Raw genomic sequence first — 23,550 nt, 5'->3', positions numbered from 1 at the left:
CGCGCGTGATTGACAACCACTTCCGTTCTACTTTAGGCCGGGCGCATATCTCTTAGATTCCCCAACAGAATCTTCGTGGTATAAGTTAGATAGATGGCGGCATTCATGAGGATCCGGAAAGTCTAAACCTTGTCTATGGTATTCCGAGTATGATTCTGGGATTGAGTGACTGTGACGAGCTTCAAACTCCTGAAGGCTGGGCGTGATGACAAACGCAAAAGAATCAAGGGATTATATTCCAACCTGATTGAGAACCGACAGATGATTAGCCGTGCCGTGACAGAGCATTGGACCTTTTTCACTGAGAGGATGGGATGTAGCCATTGACAACGGTGATGCCCTACATACAACTTGCCATGGAAAGGAGTAAGAAGGATTGGATGAAAGCAATGAGAAAGTAGAGATTCAAGAGGAGCACAGCATCTCCATACACTTATCTGAAATTCCCACTATTAATTTACATAAGTATTTCTATCCCTTTTATTTTCTTTTTATTATTAATATTCGAAAATCTATAAACCAATTTAATTTGCCTAACTGAGATTCACAAGGTGACCATAGCTTGCTTCATACCAACAATCTCTGTGGGATCGACCCTTACTCACGTAAGGTTTATTACTTGGACGACCCAGTACACTTGCTGGTTAGTTGAACGGAGTTGTGAATTCATTCCGGTGCCATAATAATGATTTCATACAAATACAAAGAACATGGATCACAATTTCGTCCACCAACTTGTACAGGATGTTTTGGTGAAGAATTGAAGACCATTACATCCCTGCTGATTTCATAGTCCTAGAGACTGGGAAGTGCATGGATGAATCCATCATCCTTGGCAGACCCTTCCTAGCCACAGCAAAGGCTGTGATTGATGTTGACAGAGGTGAACTGATCATTCAAGTGAATAAGGAATCCTTTGTGTTTAAGGCTCAAGGATATCCCTCTGTCACCATGGAGAGGAAGCATGAAGAGCTTCTCTCAAAACAGAGTCAAACAGAGCCCCCACAGTCAAACTCTAAGTTTGGTGTTGGGAGGCCACAACCAAACTCTAAGTTTGGTGTTGAACCCCTACATTCAAACTCTAAGTTTGGTGTTGGGAGGTTCCAACATTGCTCTGAGCATCTGTGAGGCTCCATGAGAGCCCTCTGTCAAGCTACTGACATTAAAGAAGCGCTTGTTGGGAGGCAACCCAATCTTACTATGTTTTATCTATTTCCCTTTGTTATTTTATGTTTTTTGTAGGTTGATGATCATGAGAAGTCACAAAATCAATTGAAAAAGCAAAAACAGAATGAAAAACAGGAAGAAAAACAGCACACCCTGGAGGAAGAACCTACTGGCGTTCAAACGCCAGTAAGGCTAGCAGATGGGCGTTTAACGCCCAGTCTGGCACCATTCTGGGCGTTTAACGCCAGAAAGGGGCACCAGACTGGCGTTAAACGCTAGAAAAGGGCAAGCACTTGGCGTTAAACGCCAGAAATGGGCACCAGCCCGGCGTTTAACGCCAGAATTGGCTAAAAACGCAATTTTGCATGTCATTTGGTGCAGGGATGACTTTTCCTTGACACCTCAGGATCTGTGGACCCCACAGGATCCCCACCTACCCCACCACCCCCTCTCCTATATAAACCCTTCTTCACTCCTTCATTTTCACACAACCTAAACACCACTTCTCCCCCTCTTTGGCCGAACACAAAGCCATTCCCTTCTTCCTCATTTCTTCTTCTTCTACTCTCTTCTTTCTTCTTTTGCTCGAGGACGAGCAAACCTTTTAAGTTTGGTGTGGTAAAAGCATTGCTTTTTGTTTTTCCATAACCATTTACGGCATCCAAGGCCGGAGAAACCTCTAGAAAGAGGAAAGGGAAGACAAAAGCTTCCACCTCTGAGTCATGGGAGATGGAGAGATTCATCTCAAGGGTGCATCAAGACCACTTCTATGAAGTTGTGGCCTTGAAGAAGGTGATCCCTGAGATCCCTTTCAAACTCAAAAAAGGTCAACTTTGATCAAAGGTTGGACCAAGTCCTCATAAAAGAGGGCGCTCAATAGAAGAGAAACTCAAGAGGGAAGCCGGTTCAACTGAGAAGGCATGACCTCAATCCCATCACTAAGAAAAGGATGGAGCAAACAAGAGACCCCTCTCATCATGAGATCCCTGAGATGCCTCAAGGGATGCACTTTCCTCCACAAGACTATTGGGAGCAAATCAACACCTCCCTAGGAGAATTGAGTTCCAACATGGGACAACTAAGGGTGGAGCACCAAGAACATTCCATCCTCCTCCATGAAATTAGAGAAGATCAAAGAATCATGAGAGAGGAGCAACAAAGGCAAGGAAGAGACATTGAGGAGCTCAAGCACTCCATAAGACCTTCAAAAGGAAGAACAAGCCGCCATCACTAAGGTGGACCCGTTCTTTAATCTCCTTGTTCTTTATTTTTCTGTTTTTTCGAAAATTTATGCTTATGTTTGTCCATGTTTGTGTCTTATGATCATTAGTGTCTTAGTGTCTATGCCTTAAAGTTATGAATGTCCTATGAATCCATTACCTTTCTTAAATGAAAACTGTTTAATCACAAAAGAACAAGAAGTACAGGATTTCGAATTCATCTTTAAAACTAGCTTAATTAGTTTGATGTGGTGACAATACTTTTTGTTTTCTGAATGTATGCTTGAACAGTGCATATGTCTTTTGAATTTGTTGTTCATGAATGTTAAAATTGTTGGCTCTTGAAAGAATGATGGAAAAGGAGACATGTTACTGAGGATCTGAAAAATCATAAAAATGATTCTTGAAGCAAGAAAAAGCAGTGAATACAAAAAAAAAACGAAAAAAAGGAGAAAGAGTAAAAGAAAGAAAAAGAAAGAAATAAAGTTGTGATCCAAGGCAAAAAGAGTGTGCTTAAGAACCCTGGACACCTCTAATTGGGGACTCTAGCAAAGCTGAGTCACAATCTGAAAAGGTTCACCCAATTATGTGTCTGTGGCATGTATGTATCCGGTGGTAATACTGGAAGACAGAGTGCTTTGGGCCACAACCAAGACTCAATAAGTAGCTGTGTTCAAGAATCATAATACTTAACTAGGAGAATCAATAACACTATCTGGATTCTGAGTTCCTAAAGAAGCCAATCATTCTGAATTTCAAAGGATAAAGTGAGATGCCAAAACTGTTCGGAGGCAAAAAGCTACTAGTCCCGCTCATCTAATTTGGAGCTAAGTTTCATTGATAATTTGGAGTCTATAGTATATTCTCTTCTTTTTATCTTATTTGATTTTCAGTTGCTTGGGGACAAGCAACAATTTAAGTTTGGTGTTGTGATGAGCGGATAATTTATACGCTTTTTGGCATTGTTTTTAGTATGTTTTTAGTATGATCTAGTTAGTTTTTAGTATATTTTTATTAGTTTTTAGTTAAAATTCACTTTTCTAGACTTTACTATGAGTTTGTGTGTTTTTCTGTGATTTCAGGTATTTTCTGGCTGAAATTGAGGGACCTGAGCAAAAATCTAATTCAGAGACTGAAAAGGACTGCAGATGCTGTTGGATTCTGACCTCCCTGCACTCGAAGTGGATTTTCTGGAACTACAGAAGCCCCATTGGCGCGCTCTCAACGGCGTTGGAAAGTAGACATCCTGGGCTTTCCAGCAATATATAATAGTCCATACTTTGCCCAAGATTTGATGGCCCAAACCGGCGTTCAAAGTCACCTTCAGAATTCCCAGCGTTAAACGCCGGAACTGGCACCAAAATGGGAGTTAAACGCCCAAACTGGCATAAAAGCTGGCGTTTAACTCCAAGAAGAGTCTCTACACGAAAATGCTTCAATGCTTAGCCCAAGCACACACCAAGTGGGCCCGGAAGTGGATTTTTATGTCATTTACTCATCTCTGTACACCCTAGGCTACTAGTTCTCTATAAATAGGACCTTTTACTATTGTATTATCATCTTTTGATCATGTTTTTATGATTGAACCCTCTTTGGGAGGCTGGCCTCACGGCTATGCCTAGACCTTGTTCTTATGTATTTTCAACGGTGGAGTTTCTACACACTATAGATTAAGGTGTGGAGCTCTGCTGTACCTCGAGTATTAATGCAATTACTATTGTTCTTCTATTCAATTCAGCTTGTTCTTGTTCCAAGATATCACTTGTTCTTCAACTTGATGAATGTGATGATCCGTGACACTCATCATCATTCTCACCTATGAACGTGTGACTGACAACCACCTCCGTTCTACCTTAGATTGGGTGAATATCTCTTGGATTCCTGATACACGATGCATGGTTGATCGCCTGACAACCGAGCGCTCGCCTGACAAACGAGCCAGCCATTCCGTGAGATCAGAGTCTTCGTGGTATAGGCTAGAACTGATGGCGGCATTCAAGAGAATCCGGAAGGTCTAACCTTGTCTGTGGTATTCTGAGTAGGATTCAATGATTGAATGACTGTGACGTGCTTCAAACTCCTGAGGGCGGGGCGTTAGTGACAGACGCAAAAGAATCACTGGATTCTATTCCGGCCTGATTGAGAACCGACAGATGGATAGCCGTGCTGTGACAGGGTGCGTTGAACATTTCCACTGAGAGGATGGAAGGTAGCCACTGACAACGGTGAAACCCTTGCATAAGCTTGCCATGGAAAGGAGTAAGAAGGATTGGATGAAGATAATAGGAAAGCAGAGAGACGGAAGGGACAAAGCATCTCCATTCGCTTATCTGAAATTCTCACCAATGGAATACATAAGTATCTCTATCTTTATCTTTATGTTTTATTCATCATCTATACCCATTTGAGTCTGCCTGACTAAGATTTACAGGGTGACCATAGCTTGCTTCATACCAACAATCTCCGTGGGATCGACCCTTACTCGCGTAAGGTTTATTACTTGGACGACCCAGTGCACTTGCTGGTTAGTTGTGTGAAGTTGTAGTGATCATAATTTCGTGCACCACCTGCCATGACTGGTTCACAATATCTCTGTACCCCGGATGAGTTGCCTAAGCTACAATAAACCAAAAAGGTCTATTCTTTTTCGGTTGGAGATGACCTATACAGCGCACTAGGATAGGACAATGATTAGACTGAAGCCTATTTAAAATTTTGTGTAAGCCTCTGGGAAGAGAGATAACCATCCACTATTGATACATACTCGATCAAGTTTTTTCGCCACCTCAACACCATTTTAACCCTTCTGTACCAAGAAAACCATCTTCCAATAGTCTTCAAGTCAAACAGATCACTATCCCCTAGAGAGGCAGCAAGCTGATCTGCATGGCAACTCGAGAAGAGGCAACTAGGGGTGGCAGTAGGGCAGGTAGGGGCGGGTTTTTACCCTACCCAACCCCGCCCCACCGTCCCGTAACTCAAGTACTACCCACGCCGTCACAACCCACGGGCAGTAAATTACAGTACCCGAACCCGCCCTTGCGGGTACCTGCCCCACCCTGACCTGCCCCTATAAAAATTAAATATTTTAATTTTAACATATTCATATCTAAATTAAGACAAAAATTTAAAATTCATAAATAAATTAAAATACAAACATAAAATTCATACAATGTCATTAGCTCAAATAACTTGAAATTTAAAAAAAAAAGTGTTTGATCACTACAAATTTAACACCATAATAAAGAAATTACAATATTAGATATAAAGGAATCTTCAACCCTTATTCTTGATCACTTTCAACATCTTCATCATCATTGAAAGTTTGCAAATCAAGATTTAAACCTGAAAATCAAAAATGTAACAATAGCATATTAATTGGTACTATGTAAAAAACTAAAATAAATGAAGATTAATTAATATATATTTTACCTTTACTTCCCAAAGGTGCCCACAACCAACTTTGGCCACACATCAAAGCTTTAATTATGTCTTGTTTGAACTTTGCGCGATGAGAAGAAATTACATGACCACTTGTACTAAAAGCAGATTCAGAAGCAACAGTAGACACCGGAATAGCATATATATCCTTAGCTATTTTTGCAAGAACTTTAAATTTCATCTGATTGTTCTTCCACCATTTCAAAATATTAAAATTAGGATCATTTGAAGGATGAATTTCCTCCTTAAGATAATGATCAAACTCAACATTCACATATGAACTCCTTGTCATTTTTCTTCTTTTAAGATACACCATATAATCATCACCCCCAAATAGACTTGCATTTCCACTTTCCTTAACTTCTTTTGTACCAACACCAACACCGACATGTGAGACATCAGAACTCATTTTTTGAGTGTATTCATTAACCAACTCATTACACAACTGATGAATTCTATCAACTTGCTTGGAGCATTCTATTGGATCTGGATACATTTTTTCAAATTGGAACTCAATCCCAACCATCTTGTACCTAGGGTCTAAAACAGTAGCAACACCCATAATGCCATGAATTTCATCCCAATACTTTTCAAATTTCTTCTTCATGTTAGATGCCATATTAGCAATTAATGAATTAGTAGAAATTTCCCATTCATCCAATGACACTTTTATTTTACAAACCAGAGTAAAATAAAGATTAGCAGTCAGAAATTTAGACCCAGAAAATAGTTGAGTAACATCATTAAACAACTTTAACTTATCACCAATTTCCTTCGCAAGTTCCCACTCCTCATTACTTGGCACAGTTTTATATTAGGGTTCTTTCTGCCTTAACCTAGGAAAAACAGCTTTATACAACAAAGCAGTTTCTAACATCAAATAAGTTGAGTTCCATCTAGTTGGGCAATCAAGAACTAATTTCTTAGTAAATGAGATCGCTGTTTTAGCACACCAACTCACAAAAGTTTCGTTTCTTTTCTGTGTTGCAATCCAATACAATACACTACTACAAATATTTTCTATACTTTCCTTAATAATACTTAAGCCATCCTTCACAATCAAATTCAAGATATGAGCACAACAACGCATATGCAACAATTACCCCCAGCATCAAGAAAGAAGAATCTAAACGCCCCAACAGTCCATTTATCATAGCATCATTAGTAGAACAGTTATCCAATGTAATAGTGGACAATTTTTTTATAATGTTCCATTCTAACAATATTTTTATCAACGTTTCAGTGAGAACTTCACTTGTATGCGGACAAGGTACATAACAAAAGCTAAAAAGATTAAAAAACATGCATGCATTTTTAGATTAACGAAACTCAACATATGAAAACAACACAATGTATAGAAGTTTTTAAAAATTTTTAAGTACCTTAATAGGCGCATATGCAACTTCCACGAACTATCAATATAGTGAGCTGTGACAACCATGTATCCTTTTTCTTGGTTGGAAGTCCACATGTTGCTAGTTATTGCAACTCTACCATCATTTTTATCTAGTTGAAGAGTTAACTTCCGCTTCTCGTCCCCATACAGCTTCAAGATGTCTTTTCTGACAGTGTTTCGACTAGGCATTTTAAATGTCGGTTGCATTAAAGCAAAAGCTCGTCTCAATCCATGGTGGTCCATACAACTCATAGGATACTCATGCAAAACAATCATTTCAGCAACATATTTTCTTGTGAATGAAGGATCAAACACAAAGCTATCTTCATTCCCTTTTTGCTTTTGTGATTGTTTTGACAATGATTCAAGAATTGATGATTGTCTAGAGGTGGCCACTTTTATTCTCTTACAATATCGATCCACATGGTTCCTTAATAATTTGGTACCATTCCTCAGATTTGCATTAAGCACAGTCTTACAAATCTTGTATTTCGCCTTCCATTCCCCTTCAACTTTCAACCGATCAAAATACTCCCAATAAACACTCTTAACATGAGTCTTATTGTCACCTTCATTAGGAGTTGATCCTTCTGGAGTTGAGACATTATCAGTTGCTTGTGGAGTTTCTGAAGTTGGATTAGCATTACTTTGAACTTCACTTTCATTATCATTAAGAGCAACACTATTATCCAATGTGTCTTCTCTAGCATTACTAGCCATGAAGTAATTTAAAAACACCTATATCAATAAAATTAAAATTACTGAGGGTATAAAATTAACATAAATCATATCATAAATGCATAAAGATCAGAATGCATAAATGAAATAATAGAGAATTATTAATTTAATGCATGTAGAAGCATTAAAGATAAATTTGGAGCTAACACAATACACTGTTGAAATGCTAACCAAAAGCACAAATTTTCAGTCCTCTATTTCAAAACAATTAATTTGCTATCGGTTACACTATTTCACCTCAGAGAGTAAAATCACAAATTTTCAATCCTCTATTTCAAAACAGTTTTACATCAAGAATCACGGTAAAATGATTGGAAGTTTAAGCCACTAAAGTAAGTAAACACAAATTGAAGTGCACTAAAAATCAAAATAAGCCACATAAACCACCTAACATAGTCATTGAACTATACAGCAGGCAACCACAAACAAAACCAAAGCAAAATGTTTTTTCCCTTAAAGCAAAATAGTTGAATGAAAAAGATATAACTTTATAAAATTTCCACATGAAATGCAAACAAACTAAAGGCAATTTGACCATGCAGCATGCATCAATTTTCAAAAGAAAGGTTTTAATTGTGAAACAAGAACCTAATTTTTTCCAAGGAAATAAGACCTGAACCAAGTATATAAACTATAGATGGAAAACAAGGTGTGAAAGTTTGGTACAAAAATTGGAAAAATTTATGAGTAAAAATTTTCCAGCTTACAATAAGCATTCATCACTGGGCACATAAAAAAGGCTCAAATGATAGCAAAATATAACCTTTACATTTTGTAAAACAACATATAAAAGGATTCATTCTGGATCCATTCTGCTACAAAGAGAATAATATAGCAGGAACAGAACATATTTATACTATCCCGCACAAAAAAAGAAGCAGCAAACTAAAACTATAGAATATGCAACTAAAGTACTCAATAGTAATCCAAGGTTGTTTACACTATCATTTATTCAAAACACTTCACATAGCATACATGAAAAATTTATTCTATAAAGGCAAAATACTTTGAACCTAGAGATTCCCTTAAATCTCATGGATACAAGAAATTCATATACAGCGTTTACCAATCACCAGAGAGACAATGGCGGAGGAAGGAGGGACGACAAGGTGAGCACAGACCAGAAACCGCAGATCAGAGAGGCGAATCAACGAGGATAGCGACGGTGAGAAGTGGGAGCGACACCGATGTGAGCTCCGTAAGTAACAGCAGCGAGGCGACTGAGATAAATGAGGAGGGTTGGTGTCTTGGTGAGCGACGGTGAACGATCGAACGATCTGTGACGGCGACATACCGGCGCAGTTGAGCAGAAGACGTGGTCCTTGACAGCCTTGGAGAGTTGGAGAAGAGATGAAGGCCTAAAGCCTGAACGACTGAAGAGGCACGAAGTGGGTGAAGAATGACGCAGAAGTGAGTGACGGCGAGGAAGTGAGTTTCAGAGTTACCCTAATGCCTAGGGTTGAGAACGGAAATGAAATAAGTGACGGCCTAACCCTAATTTCTAAATTTCATAAATATACTTATCTACACCAGGGCGGGTAGGGGCGGGTTCACCCTAAACCCAACCCGACCCTGCCCCGCTCGTCCACCCCGCCACACTTCAAACCCGCCCATCTGCGGGTCGGGTTTAAACCTACCCCGACCGGGTAGGGGCGGCTCGGGTACCCGCGGGTTCGGGTATTGTTGCCACCCATAGAGGCAACCCTTAGATTCGTGAGAGAATAGTACTTCATTAAAATCACTAAGAACAATCCATGGCCTACAGAAAGACGAAGACTGAGTAACAAGATATTCTCATAGCATAACTCTGGTATTAAACCGAGGACTACCATAGATACCACTGCACCTCCAAATCACATTATTTACCTGAACCTCAACTGTAACACTCTGATCGAAAGCATCAACCCATTTGCAGTGAGCATCCTGTATTGCAGAAGGGAACCAAATACCCCCCTTATATCCTGACGCCTCCACTATACCAATAGAGTGATAACCAAGTCTTTCCCGGAATAGTTTCAAGTGTTGAAAAGGACAGTGAATTTCAACCATAATAAAAAATTACAGGTTTAAATTTTCTAACCAGCTCTTTACAATTTTTCCCGGGCTAACTTATTAGAAGCACCCCTAATATTCGAAGCTATTATATTTAAACTATCCATAATATAAAATATAAAAATATAAAATAAGAAAATCAAAGTGCTTCACCAACTTCAAACTAAGGCTCGCCCAGCGGGAGTGACTCCCGTGACCTTCATGTTTGCTTGATCTCCATGGAATATCTCCTTATTCTCCCTGTTGACGTAGAAATAGTCGGCAACACGCCTTCCTTCTCGAATGGAACCGACACGGTAACACTCTCCTTCACGGCTACAAGAGGAGATGACGATGCTTCTACCGCCGTGCCTCCACTCTTCTCAACTGGCGAGCTTTATTGGGACGCCGGCCTTGGTCGTTTCTAGAGAGAGGAGCCGTACTGGGGTGTGTTGGGTTGAGGAGATCGATGTCTCCCCAACACGGGAAGTGCTATGTCTGACCTTGACCCGTGAGCCGACCCTGGCGCGATAGGAGCTGGACCCATCCATGTGAGGAAAGTAGATAGTGGGCCTGATTAGGGTCTACGCTTATATGGGTTCGGGTTTCGGGGCTCCGAATCTGGTGCTATCAGGAACAGGCCATGATGCGTATTGCTTCTGCAATAGGAGTCCCCATCAAAGTGGTTTTCACTTTCAAAAAATTTCTCTGACAATAAAACTAAATTTGCAGATCTTTATTACATGCTATCACAAATGAATCATACTTCACAGAATTTAACTCCACAGAAATTAGAATCTTGTGAAATAATTTCTCCACCCGCTTGATTTCATACATTCTAAGTTTTTGTAATATATATATATATATATATATATATATATATATATATATGCAAGTTAGTAAAATTACACTACAAAACAATCACCTATTTATAAAATATCCTATGCTTTTCTCCGTGTTACTTTTTTATAGGAGAATAGGAAACACAGTTGTGGCATTACTTGAAAAGTGTCTCCTTAGATATTATAAAGATCACTTATAAAGCGTAGCATTATCTTAATATCTATAGGTACACTTTTCTCACCAAAAAGAGCACTTTTAAAGAGTAACCTATTTGTTATGTTTTAGGTGTGCTTTAAAAGTATTGCCTAATGTGTCTAAGACCAAATACACCAACACTTCATAAATTTTTCCCCTTTTCACCAAATCACCAAATCAGAGAAAGGTTTCTACCTTCACCAAAATTTTTCGCGCCCTCATTACCTTCACCAAATCAGAGAAAGGTTTCCACCTTTGTGCCCTCACCTTCACGCTATCACCTTCGCTACTACCTTTGCCACTCACCATCGCTCCTCTTTCCCACTCACCACTCACCACTTCGCCACTCATCGTCGCTCCTCTTCGCCCTTCTGTACTGATTGTTGTTGCGCACTCACCATTGGGAAGACTCTGCACTCAGCATTGTCCTCTCTACACTCAACACCGTCGAGAAGGCATGTATTCATCATCATTTAGTTCTAAAATTTGAGAGGGTTAGGGTTCCAATTTAGGATTTTTAATTTGGGAGTTTGGTACAATAATCTGTAAGATATGCATTTGTGGATTGTGATTTGATGAACATGCATGCTATTGTTGTTGTGCATGTGAACTCGTACCCAACTGTTTGAGGATTTACTGAGGTGAGGACTTCGTGCAATCAATGGTTGTTGCCGTGTAATCTGTAATCCAACAGCCCATTCCTAAGGTAAGTAGCACTATTTTTTCTCAAAATTTGGAGGTTAAAAGAAATTTTTAATTGATGCGCTAAATTTATGAAGTTTTATTCATTAATTTATCTTCAAATTTTTAAACCTTTTTTCTTTAATTTACTTGTGTAACTTGATGTATTCTTGAACTGTGTGTTATGTGCATTGGTAGAGAATATAGTTTTATTTTCCGTTGCTTATAAATTATCATTACAAGGTGAACGATATCTTCTGTTAGATCATCAGCTAAAAGAAATAAATTTTTTGAAAAGAAAGAAAAATAAGACCAATGTGAAAAAGGTAAGTACTGATTTAATTCTCCTTGATCCACAACCCATTATTTCTAGAAAGGATTTTGCTATCTTTTGATTTAATCTAAGTTATCACATTATAAATAATTTTAGGAAGAATTGTCTGTAAAGTTATTGGAATTTTTGGAGTCCCTACATGCTACGACTGATTTTTTCTTGCTGATAAAGAGCAAGTTTGTTATCTCTGCATTATTATATAAGGTTCTTGATAAATTAAGTTTTTTGTTTATAAAATAAATACTACTTTGTGGAATAACAACATACCATAGTTTGAGCGCTTTGGTTAAAAACATTCTTCATGTATCTCTTGATTTTTCATATTGATTCTTTTTTTTTGTTTGTAGTTCAAACTAAAAGAAAATCAACCACGTGTCTCCGATACTTTTTTATTTGTTGTATTTGACATGCATGATCAGTATGGTAAGTTGGCAACTATAATTCAATAGCTGGATTGATGGAAATGAATTCCTCTATAGTTTATTATTTGTGCCAATGAATCCATGACCATTCTTTAAACTCTAAATATGGTATCTTTATTTGTTTAGATTTCATGTGTTTTAGATGTTTAAACTTACAAATATGGTTTTATCTTTTGCAAAAGGGTAAAAAATAAACCAAAAAGGCAACTCCTAACAAATCCCCTAAGAAAGGATATACAGAAACACATGCCAAGGTGTGTTTTCATTACTAAATTATATTTGTCCTGCTACTTATAATTCGATCACTAACCTTTGATGTACAATCTCTCGCTTCTAGTTTTGATATTTATGTTATAAATTCTTCAAGTTTTCCTCACAAACATTGCCTCGGTGATAATTTAGTATCCTCCATTCCTCCTAAATGTATTTTATTTGGTTAGTTCTAGAGTTTGACTTTAATATGACTTAAATATGATTATATTCACTTTAATCCTAGTTGTATTTGATTGTGTATGAGAGAGAGCGAGTGAGAATAGAGGTGAACTTCGTATAGGAATCTTTCACCTACAGTAATAGTTTATACTTGTTTTGTTTTTTGGTTATGTTCTGTGTTCATTATGTTTTGCTTCTTAAAAAATTGTTGATATTCACTATTGAAATATTGCATCTGTTTTGCTGCTAGTCCACATCAGCCTGTTTAGTGTGATTGCACTCTCTTGTTTAACCTGTGCCAATAAATTTATTGTGTTAGCTAGGATTTCTGTCAAAAACTTAACTATCTTAGCTTGTATTCTGTCTAAGATTACCTCTCTGTGGAGTTTGTTTAGCTCCAGGTGCTTTGTGTTGCAATATGGTATAATTGTGAATGTAGTAGCTCAACCAAGTTACTTTCTAACTATTGGCAATTTCTATTGAGTTGTTTTATATGGTTTTAGCACTTATTTTACCTTTAGATAATTGGAGATACTTAGCTTTCTTGTTAAGTTTCTACATTCTGTCAATTATGAAAGCAAATAATCATCTTAGTTTTCCATCTGGATTTTTATTTTTGATCATAATTGACCAATTTTGTTGTTTTTCTCTTCCGTGCATATCCGAAGGATTTGGGTTGTGACTTGCTTATTCATTAGAAGTATTACACATAGGTTTCAATTGTTTTAATCACTTTGATACATGAAATCTCTAGAAGCAAAAGCAATGTTCAAATGTTGGTAAAAAGAGAAAGCAATCTTCTGATGTTGAGGAGGATGATAAAGAGGAAGTGTCGGATGCTGAAGAGGCATCTCATGATGATGAAGATGTTAGAGTTTCAAATGATGAAAGTAAAGAGGAAAATAAATTAGAGGAAGAGGAAGAAAAACCAAGCACCCAAAAGCGCACTCTTAAAAAGATTGCAAAAGAGGGTTCAACCGGCAAAGCAGGAGAGAAATCTACGTTAGGCAAGAAGACATCTGTGAAGGCTGCTAAGATTCTGAGAAAACTCCAAAGAAGTCCTCTTAAAAAAAGACTGACTAGGATAGTGCTTTTGCATCCAAAAAGCCGAAAACCTCTAGTGAAAAGTCGGATACTAAAGGAAAGGCTACAAGTAAAACACAAAAAGAGAAGTCGTCAAAAGCTTTAGTGAAGGATCAAGGTGAATTGATTGCATTTTTTCCAATTTACATATGACGTTATCTATAGTGCTTACTATATTTCTGTTAGCATTCTGTTGTTTGTGTAAATTAGTTTTAGAACATGTTAACTTTGATTAAGTAGTAGTAGTTTTAGAACATGTTAACTTTGATTAAGTAGTATTGTCAAACTATTTCTAAAAACTTTTCTTTAGGTGTTTGGTTGGGGAAAAAACGGGACATAAATTTTTATGGATGAGCTAAATGCTGACAATTACAGAGCTCACATGAAATTTGCCTCCCCATTTTTACCATCCTGATAAACACACCCTTGATATGAATTTTTATCAAGTTACACAATATGGTTCTGTATTTTATAAGTATGTGTTTGTTTGTAAATTTTTCATCTAAAATTATTCTGTTCCAATGCCATTGGTAGGAAAAGGAAAAGGTAGTAAGAAGTCCAAGAAGAAACCTAGCAGGGAGGACATGCATGCAGTTGTAGTCGATATTCTGAAGGAAGTTGATTTTAATACTGTAAGTAATAACTTCTGTGGCAATCAATCTTTTATCCAAACGTTGAGTTCTGATTTAATACACTTTTTTTCCTTTTTCTTCTTTTTCAATTTGCTTATAACCTTAATTATAACTGGGTCCTTTTCAGATCTGACTGTAACCAGAAGTATTTGCAATTTTCATGAGTTTATTTTTGGGTTTAAAATTTTTTTTGTCATGTTTCACAGTTATGAACCAAGGAAATAATCACTTATCAACCATTAATTTATATTTCATATATGAATTTCTACTTTGTTAAATAATTATTATGATTTTTTATTTTTATACTTGTGAATCAGTTTAGTCATTTTCATATCTCTGGTTTAATTTTGACACTATATCATTATACTTATCAACCCTATTCTTGAACACCAAAAGTGTAGTTTTTGATACAGAAAAGTATAGCCTCTGAGAATAGGCAATGACCGAATAGGAATCCCCCACTAAAGCGTCTCCAAAGCCAAAAAAATGTAGCCTTAGCAAAAGGCACCATTTTTTGCTTTTAGCTACATTTTTCAAGTGTAGCTGAATGAGTATTTTTCTTGTAGTATTACTTGATTGACAGATAAATACACTCGTTGGATCGTTGCCAATAAAATTTATTCTATCTCTTTTACTTTCTTAAATTTCGTTTTATGGTGTATAAGTAGGACTAGAAACAAGCTAGCACTATAAAAAAATGCCGAGAATCGTTAGAGTTACTGTCGGATTTAACGGCGATGATTACTGGCAAATTTAGCATCAAGTTTTGCGTCAGATACAAGGCAGCTTGGATTTCCAAAAATGTTTACCTCAGATTTTATTTTCCGATGGTGATCAGTGGCGCAAAATATTGATTTTTTGGATGCCAACCTTACCGTCGATTTTACCGTCAGATTTTGCTGACGGTAAGATTCGTTTAAAATTCAAACGCGAACCCTTCCTCCCTCACTTGCCCGAGTTTACTCTCTCTTCTCTCTCTCCCTCTCTCCTCTACGAAGCTCTCTCTCCTCTCATGTTCTCTCGTCGGTGGAGGTGCTGCCGATGTCGTTGTCACCTACCGGAGACTCTGGTGTTGCTATTGCTGAACGTTCTTGTCGCTGGAGCTATCGGTCACCGCTGGAAAAGTTGGGAACACCACTGCTATTCTTTGTGGCCACTGCCGTCGGTGTTGCCATCACTATTGGTATCATCACGCCTCCAGTATCTTGCAGCCACCATCAAAGATAATTTTGGCATAGTTTTTTAATTTTATTAAGATTTTTATGTGAGTTTAGGATTTTTTGTTAAATAGTTTATGAAATTATTGATTAAATTAGTGTAATGAAGTTTGTGATTAGGATTTTGTATAGTTTTTTACTATTTTTCAGATTTTTTTGTGACTTTAGGGTTTTGTTAGGTATTTTACCAGATTATTGATTAAATTGTGGTTACAGAGTTTGTATTTAGGGTTTGGTTTGTTGTTTTTAGTTTTTTCAAATTCTTTTGTGAGTCTAGGGTTTTGTTTAGGAATTTTATTATCAAATAATTCATTAAAATAAGGTAATGAAGTTTGTGATTAGAATTTCTTTTGTTAATTTAACATAAATAGAAATTATACTTAAGTTAATGTAGGTTAAATAGGGTGAGATTGAGAGTGTTTGACATTGTTGGCGGATAACTTTGTGTTGTTTGTTGAATTAATTAGTTTTTCCTTGTGAGTTTAATATGTTTTCTTTTTTATTAGCACGGTAGTATTTCTCTGAAATTAATTATATTTTTGTTCTTTTGTATTTTTTGTATTTGTGTTTCAGATAGGTTTTCTATCTCTAACTATAATCAATTGTTTAAATTTTATGTTCGACTTACTTTTCCAAGGATAGCGTTTTAGGACAGTGGGAGAAGGTCGCATAAAGGCGCCTTCTCGAAACCCTTGTTAGTTGGAAAATTGTGGAGTTATAAGGGGTTGCGGACTAGAACAGTTTGGATTTGATATGTTATTGAGTTTGTGTTTGTTCTAATATATGCTTGCAACTATTTCCACTGTGAAAATTTTTATATTTATTTGATGGATGTCTCTAAATTAAGAGGAAGGTCTGTCAAAATTTTGTGTAATTTGCTTTAAAACTTGTTTGGTTTGTAGAAGATTCTCATTATAGGGTATGCTCTGCCAAATTTTGTAAAAAATTTAATAATTTTGTCTTGTTCGTCGAACTTCAGGGTGTGCGATTCAATATGATTTCAAGTCATTGTCTATGGATTTATGATAAGGATAACGGTGGGTGGGGGGATTAAAACCTGAATTCTTTGAGGGGGGTTGACACGTCTGTTTGGCATGTGTTCAGCATGGAACCGTTTAAGTCTGAAGGGGTATCTAGGTGTCCGTGTGAAAAATTTTGGCTGACTAAATCATTAGGACCTGCGAATATAACACTTCACTTTTATCGTAACGGGTTCAAGGATGGGTATTGGAAGTGAACAGAGAACGAAAAAGTGGACGAACAAGGAATTAACATGTTTTTCTCGAATTTGAATAGGTCCGACTATCGGTCAATGAGGGTTCGGGTGGAAAGAGAACTAAACATGGAAGACATGACTTGGGAGGGTAGCCAAGAGAGATACAATGAGATGGTGTTTGATGTAACATGTGTTACGAAATTAAAAGAGGCTGAACAAGAGGCTAACCTGGAGGCAAGGATATTTTATCATCTGTTATAATTTGTTGCAAGACCGTTGTTTGAGCATTACTTCATTCGGAGTTATCTGCATGTGTTAAAATGATGACTATTAAGTTGGAGTTAAATTCGCAAGAGTCTTTTGATAAGTAGGCCACCCTTTGCAATGAACTAGTACTTGTCAGGACCTCTGGCATCCCCTGAAACCACTATGAACCGAAGAAGCTAGTTTTAAAATTGGGTCTAAATTCGTTGAAAATTGATTGTTGTTTGAATGGGTGCATGTTGTATTACAAAAGGGATGCAGAACTAACTGAATGCAGATTCTGAAAATCACCGAGGTTCCAAGTTGAGAGAGAACAGATTGGTAAATGCCAGTTAAAGAGAGTTCTGATGAAATGGATGCACTACTTATCCTTGATCCCTAGGCTGAAGCGATTGTATGCATCGATGAGTTCGGCCTCTCACATGACCTGCCATAGTAACAACAAGAGAGATGATGGAATCATGTTACACCCATCACACGAAAAAGCCTGGAAGTATTTTGAGCGGCTGCATCTTACATTTGCGAGCGAGTTGAGAAATGTTAGACTAGCTTTGTGCTTTGATGGGTTCGCACCGAATTTCAATTTTAGTAATGCGTACTCATGTTGTTCTATAGTGGTGACACCGTATAACATAAGTCCTGAAATGTGCATGAAGAACCCATACATGTTCCTAACTTGCATCATACTTGGTCCCAGCAATCCAAAAGCCAAAATAGATGTCTTCTTGCAGTCCTTGGTGGACGACTTAAAGGAGTTGTAGATTGATGGTGTAGAAATGTATGATATTTCGACGAAGACAAACTTTCAACTGCGGGCTGCATGATGTAGACCATTAACGACTTTCCTGCATACGGCATATTGTCAAGTTGGTCCACTCAGGGCAAAATGGCTTGCCCCATTTGTATGGTGGATATGAAAGCATTTTGGTTGCCGAATAGCAGTAAGAATTTATGGTTTGATTGCCATTGAGGACTCCTCGACTTTGATCATTCTTTTTGGCGTAACAGGGACTTGTTCAAAAAGAATACAACTGAACATGAAGAGGCACCCATAAATTTAAATGGTAGGTCAGTTTAGAATCACGTCAGTAAAATCCCAATGATCGTTGAAAACTGGGCAAGTTTAATACCTCCAGGATATGGCAGGGAGAATAATTGGACTAAACAGAGTATATTTTGGGAGTTGCCTTGTTAGAGAGACAACTTGGTTCGACACTATCTTGATGTGATGCACATTGAGAAAAACGTGTTCAATAATATCATGCACACAGTAATGGATGGTGAGCAAACAATGGATAACGATAAGGTATGGTTAGACTTGATAGATATTTGCAGGCGGCCAGATCTGGACTTAAGGGAACTTGATAACGAGTTGTGGGATAAATCAAAGGCAATGTTCACTCTAACAAAGGATCAGAGGAAAAATATTTGTAGGTGGGTTAGGGGATTGAGGTTTTCTAATGGTTACACCTCTAACTTGTGTAGGTGTGCAAAAGAATCACAGGGTAGGCTTGTTGTGTTGAAGAGACATGATTGTCACATTTTCATGGAGTGTTTACTTCCAGTCGCATCCAGAGAACTTCCAACCAACATTTGGAAATTCCTCACAGAAATAAGTGAGTTCTTTAGGGATTTATGTGTTACCAAACTTAGCATTAATGATATCACAATCATAGACAAGAACATTCCTATCATACTTTGTAAGCTAGAGAGGATATTCCCTCTATCCTTTTTTGACGTTAGGAAACACTTAGCAGTCCACCTAATGTTTGAAACACTACTATGTGGGCCGGTCCGATTTCGGTAGATGTATCCATTTGAGAGGATGATTAGTTCATTCAAGCATATCGAGAAGAACTAGGCTCGGATTGAGGGCAGCATCTGTGAAGCATTCCTAGCTAAGAAAACATCCGCATTTTGCTCATTCTATTTTTAGCCTCATGTTGAATCACATAGAACAAGGGTTACAAGAAACAATAAGAGGGAAGAATCATCGTCGGGTAGAACAACATACCCAGGAGATGCAATGGGTACGAGCATTGACTACTGGTTATAGCAGATGGAAATCGATGCCGCACATCTGCATATGTTGCTTAACTGTGACCAGATTTCACCGTACCTGATTTGAGTTTATTAAGTCCTCGTAAATATTGCAATCAGTAACATTCTAACTTCTTAATCTAATCAAAACTTCTTTATCCTATTTTATCATATAGGTTGTTTCAAGAGGCAAATCATGTTACCTCATCGAATAACTTTTCACGTTAGTTCAAAGAATACGTCAGCATGCATCTATCTGATACAACAGATTCGGAACTAGTTGCACTTAGTGGGGTCCAATGAATAAGGGCACTAGCTACCTGATGTACAATATTAATGGATATCGGTTTCATAACTTATAGTGGTCAGTAGGAAAGAAAATAGATAACACTACAGTTTGGGTTCGTGAGAATTCAGGCGGTGGTTATTCTGAATAGTTTGTTGTGTTGTACAACATAATTAAATTATAGTATTTCTGTCACACTACGTTGAGGTGTGCATGTTTAAATATGAATGGTATGATCCTAGTTCACGACAAGAAATACAAAAGCACAAGGACTACGATATCACTGAAGTTAATTTAACCAGGAAATATAGACACTATGATCCTTATATTCTACCTCAAAATTCACAACATGTGTACTTTTTGCCTTATCCGGATTCATGAAAGTCTATTTGGTTGGTTGTGGTTAAGACTAAGCCAAAATGTCGGATCAAGTCTGATGATAGAACAGAGGGTAAAAACCTTACCAAATTGATGACCCAACTCCTTCAAAAATGGTGGTTGATACCGGTAAGCCAATTACCCTTAACTCAGCTATTACAAATGATGATATCGTTTACTTTGGATTACATGACAACGCACTACCATAACAGGACGACAATCTTCAAGAAGAAGACGAGGTCAAAGTAAACGAAGAAGAGGACGACGAGTTCGATGATCAGGAAACTACCTCAGAAGACGAGGATGGTGAACTAGAGGAAGATAACGATAAATCTGAATAGGATTAATACAAATATAGTTCTATGATATATATAATTCTTTACCAAACTTTGAGAAGAATATAATGTAATTAACATTGTTTCAGATATATCAATGATCATCATTCCGTATTTTTACATTTTATGCTTGATATTAACTTCAGGTTTAAAGCACTATTTCAATTATGCTTGTTATTGGGTCACGCTATAAATGGACGGAAAATAAATATTTAAAAAAATACGTCTGTTGGCATTACCGTTGAAATTTACAGACGGTAACAGCGCATTCTTTTAAGAAAACTTCCAAAAAACTTTCAGTCGGATTAATCCGATGGTAAAATGGCACGGATACTTATAACATGGCGCCAGTGTTATCATTGGATTAATCCAACGATAACTTTCAACGGATTGTGTTATATATTCCGTTGCTAAATCCAGCAAAAATTAGCATCGGACTCTAAAAAACCGGCGGTAAGTATTTTCTGGTGAGGTTTATACCGTCGCTTTTATTCTGCTGGTAAATTTGACGGTATTTGGCGATTTTCTTGTAGTGCTGATAAACCACTATTTTAAGGTTTCTTTTGTGCTCAATCGAGTGGATTTTATCTGTTATTCCAACACTTATTCATATAATTCGCATGTTTTATATTTTCCTTCCTAATTTTTAGCTATGATTAAAAACATGCTTCTTTGGCCTTAAATTTGCTAATTTTAATTTTCTCTTATTACCATTCGATTCTGTGATATGTGTGTTAAGTGTTTTTAGGTTTTATAGGGCAGGAATGGCTTAGAGGATGGAAAGGAAGCATGCAAAAGTGGAAGAAATACAAGAAATTGAGAATTTCAGGATCTGGTAGCGACGCGCACGCGTGGACGATGCGTACGCGTAACTGAGTCAATGTCCAAGTGATGCGCATGCGTGGCTGATGCCTACGCGTGACCAGTGCCGAGTTCAAGCAACGCGTATGCGTGGGCGACACGTACGCGTGACAAAGTGTCACGTGCTGTAATTGTAGAAAACGCTGGGGACAATTTCTGGGCTGCTTTTGATCCAGTTTCAGGCCTGAAAATACTTATTAGAGGCTACAAAGTGAGGCTGGGGGGATCCATTATTCACACTTTCATTCATACAATTTAGGTTTAGATGTAGTTTTCTAGAGACTCCTCTCTCTAGGTTTTAAGGTTTCTTCTTTCAATTTCTCCTTAGGTTCAGGTTCAATCTTCCTTTAATTTAGTGTTCTCTTACTTTTATTTGTTTAAGCACTTTAGTTCATCTTCCTCTCTTGTTAATTTTCCTTTTTCACCATTTTTATGTTTATGAGCTCTTGTTATGTTTGATTCCTTTTAATGCAATTTATGTTCTCTATGTTTATTGTCACTCTCTTTAATTGTTAGTCATTGATGCTTGCAATTGGTTATTTAGATTTAATATTCCTTATTAATTTTCTATGTTTTTTATTTTGCGCCTTCCACGTGTTTGATAAAATTCTTGGGTGGATTTTAATTTAGATTTTTATGCTCTTGACTTGGATTGATTAGTTAGAGACTCTTGAGTTATCAAAAGTCTTTTGTTGATTGAAGATTGCCGGTTAGCTTGAACTTCACCAAAGCTAGTCTCTCACTATGAGTTGACTAGGACTTGTAAACTCAAGTTGATTGTATGCACTTGACCTTCCTCTATTGGTTAGAGGTTAACTAAGTGAAGGCAAATCACAATTACCATCACAATTGAAAATGATAATAAGGATAGGACTTCTAATCCTCTTTCCTTGCTAAGAGCTTTCGTAGTTATTACTTTATTTTCTTGCCATTTTACTTTCTTGTTTCTTAATTCAAAAACCCCAAAAAATGTTTTCCCATAACCAATAGTAAGTACACTTCCTTGCAATTCCTTGAGAGACGACCCGAGGTTTAATACTTCGGTTAATTTTATTGGGTTTGCCTAAGTGACAAATAATTTAAATATTGATTGAGGTTTAATTGTCGGTTTAGAACTATACTTACAACGCGATATTTTTGTGAAAATCTTTACTGACATTTTTCCTCCGTCAAACTTTTGGCGCCGTTGCCAGGGAATTGCAAATGTGTGCCTTATTATTGGTTATTGTGAATATTGTGAATATGTTTGCCTTTTTGTTTCTTTGTTAGTGGTTTCTAGTTTTAGGAGTTTATTTTCGTTATTTCTTATTAGCTTCTGTTTTTATTTTCTCTTGCTAATATGAATTCTCACTCCTTTGGCTATGAGTTTGGTTCAAATTATGTTGTAGGGAATGGAAGTTACAATGAGAACATGCATCAAGGATAGGACAATCAAAGGTGGGAAGAGCCTCAAGCTTATGGACAAACCTCTTGGCAACAACCTCCACCAACGTACTATGAACAAGAACCACTCTTTGATGTATACCAAGACAATGGATATGGTGGACCTCCTTGTGACTACCAACAACCACCACCATTTGCCTATGAACCCCCTCCTCAACATAGCTTTGAACTACCATACTCACAAGTCCCATTTTACCAAACACCTCTATATGATCCTAACCCATATCCACCACATCAACCACCTTTTGAGCCAAATGAACCATACATAGAACCACCCCAATTCCAACATAACTATGCCCAAGAACCACCACCTCAATATACACCACCTCCAATGTATGTGAACTTTCAACCACAAGATGAATTTTCTTTTCCACCACAACCCTCCATAGGAGCATGTCCATATCCATCAATCCAAGAGCACTACGATCCTACTTATGATAGCCAAGTGGAACAAGAGCCAATGGATCGTCTCAAGGAAGTAATGGATCAACTTCATGCAACCATCCGTCAAAAGTTCGACCCATGGGACTCATGTAACAAACAAAGCCTTTCCACGGATGAATGTGTTGTGCAACAAGTGGAAAAGATGAAGAGTATTGAACCGCCACATCCTTATCATGATGAACCACCTTCTTATCAAGAACCTTTCCTTCCAAGCAATGAACCCTCATATTCACTCCAATCTCCAATGAATGGCACTCTTGGTGTTCTTCTTCAAGGGCAAAGAGAGATGCAGTAGACGACACTAGAGTTCATAGCTACCTTGACCGAGGTAGTAGACAATTTAGCCTCCCTGCGCTTCGACACTCGAAGTACCCTGATAATGAGTGTTTTATTGATAAACCCCGCTTTTAGGGTTTATCTGGTGTTGAATTTAGAGCATTTTGTTAACCTT

The 23,550-nt window shown here is 37.4% G+C and overlaps 1 protein-coding gene across 9 annotated transcripts; it reads left to right on the top strand.

Moving 5' to 3' along the window:
* Positions 1–11,177: 11,177 nt before the first annotated feature.
* Positions 11,178–21,588, top strand: LOC130954870 (uncharacterized). 9 transcript variants are annotated; one of them, XR_009076442.1, is made up of 5 exons: positions 11,178–11,737; positions 12,651–12,722; positions 13,655–14,101; positions 14,518–14,615; positions 21,109–21,588. XR_009076442.1 is itself a non-coding variant. In XM_057881653.1 (3 exons), the coding sequence occupies exons 2-3, from the start codon at positions 12,458–12,460 to the stop codon at positions 14,087–14,089; spliced, it is 447 nt and encodes a 148-aa protein (XP_057737636.1). In that variant the 5' UTR covers positions 11,178–11,737; positions 12,394–12,457; the 3' UTR covers positions 14,090–14,102. The 9 variants fall into 9 exon arrangements, 1 of the variants encoding a protein (XP_057737636.1); XR_009076443.1 differs by lacking the exon at positions 21,109–21,588 and adding an exon at positions 12,394–12,469 and having other exon boundaries at positions 13,569–14,101; positions 14,518–14,807; XR_009076444.1 differs by lacking the exon at positions 21,109–21,588 and adding an exon at positions 12,394–12,469 and having other exon boundaries at positions 14,518–14,806.
* The last annotated feature ends 1,962 nt before the right edge of the window (positions 21,589–23,550 follow it).

This window comes from Arachis stenosperma, chromosome 10 (genome assembly GCF_014773155.1).
Source record: "Arachis stenosperma cultivar V10309 chromosome 10, arast.V10309.gnm1.PFL2, whole genome shotgun sequence".
Taxonomy (NCBI): domain Eukaryota; kingdom Viridiplantae; phylum Streptophyta; class Magnoliopsida; order Fabales; family Fabaceae; genus Arachis; species Arachis stenosperma.
The sequence above is the reverse complement of the archived record's forward strand: the minus strand, read 5'-3'. Positions and strand labels throughout refer to the sequence as shown.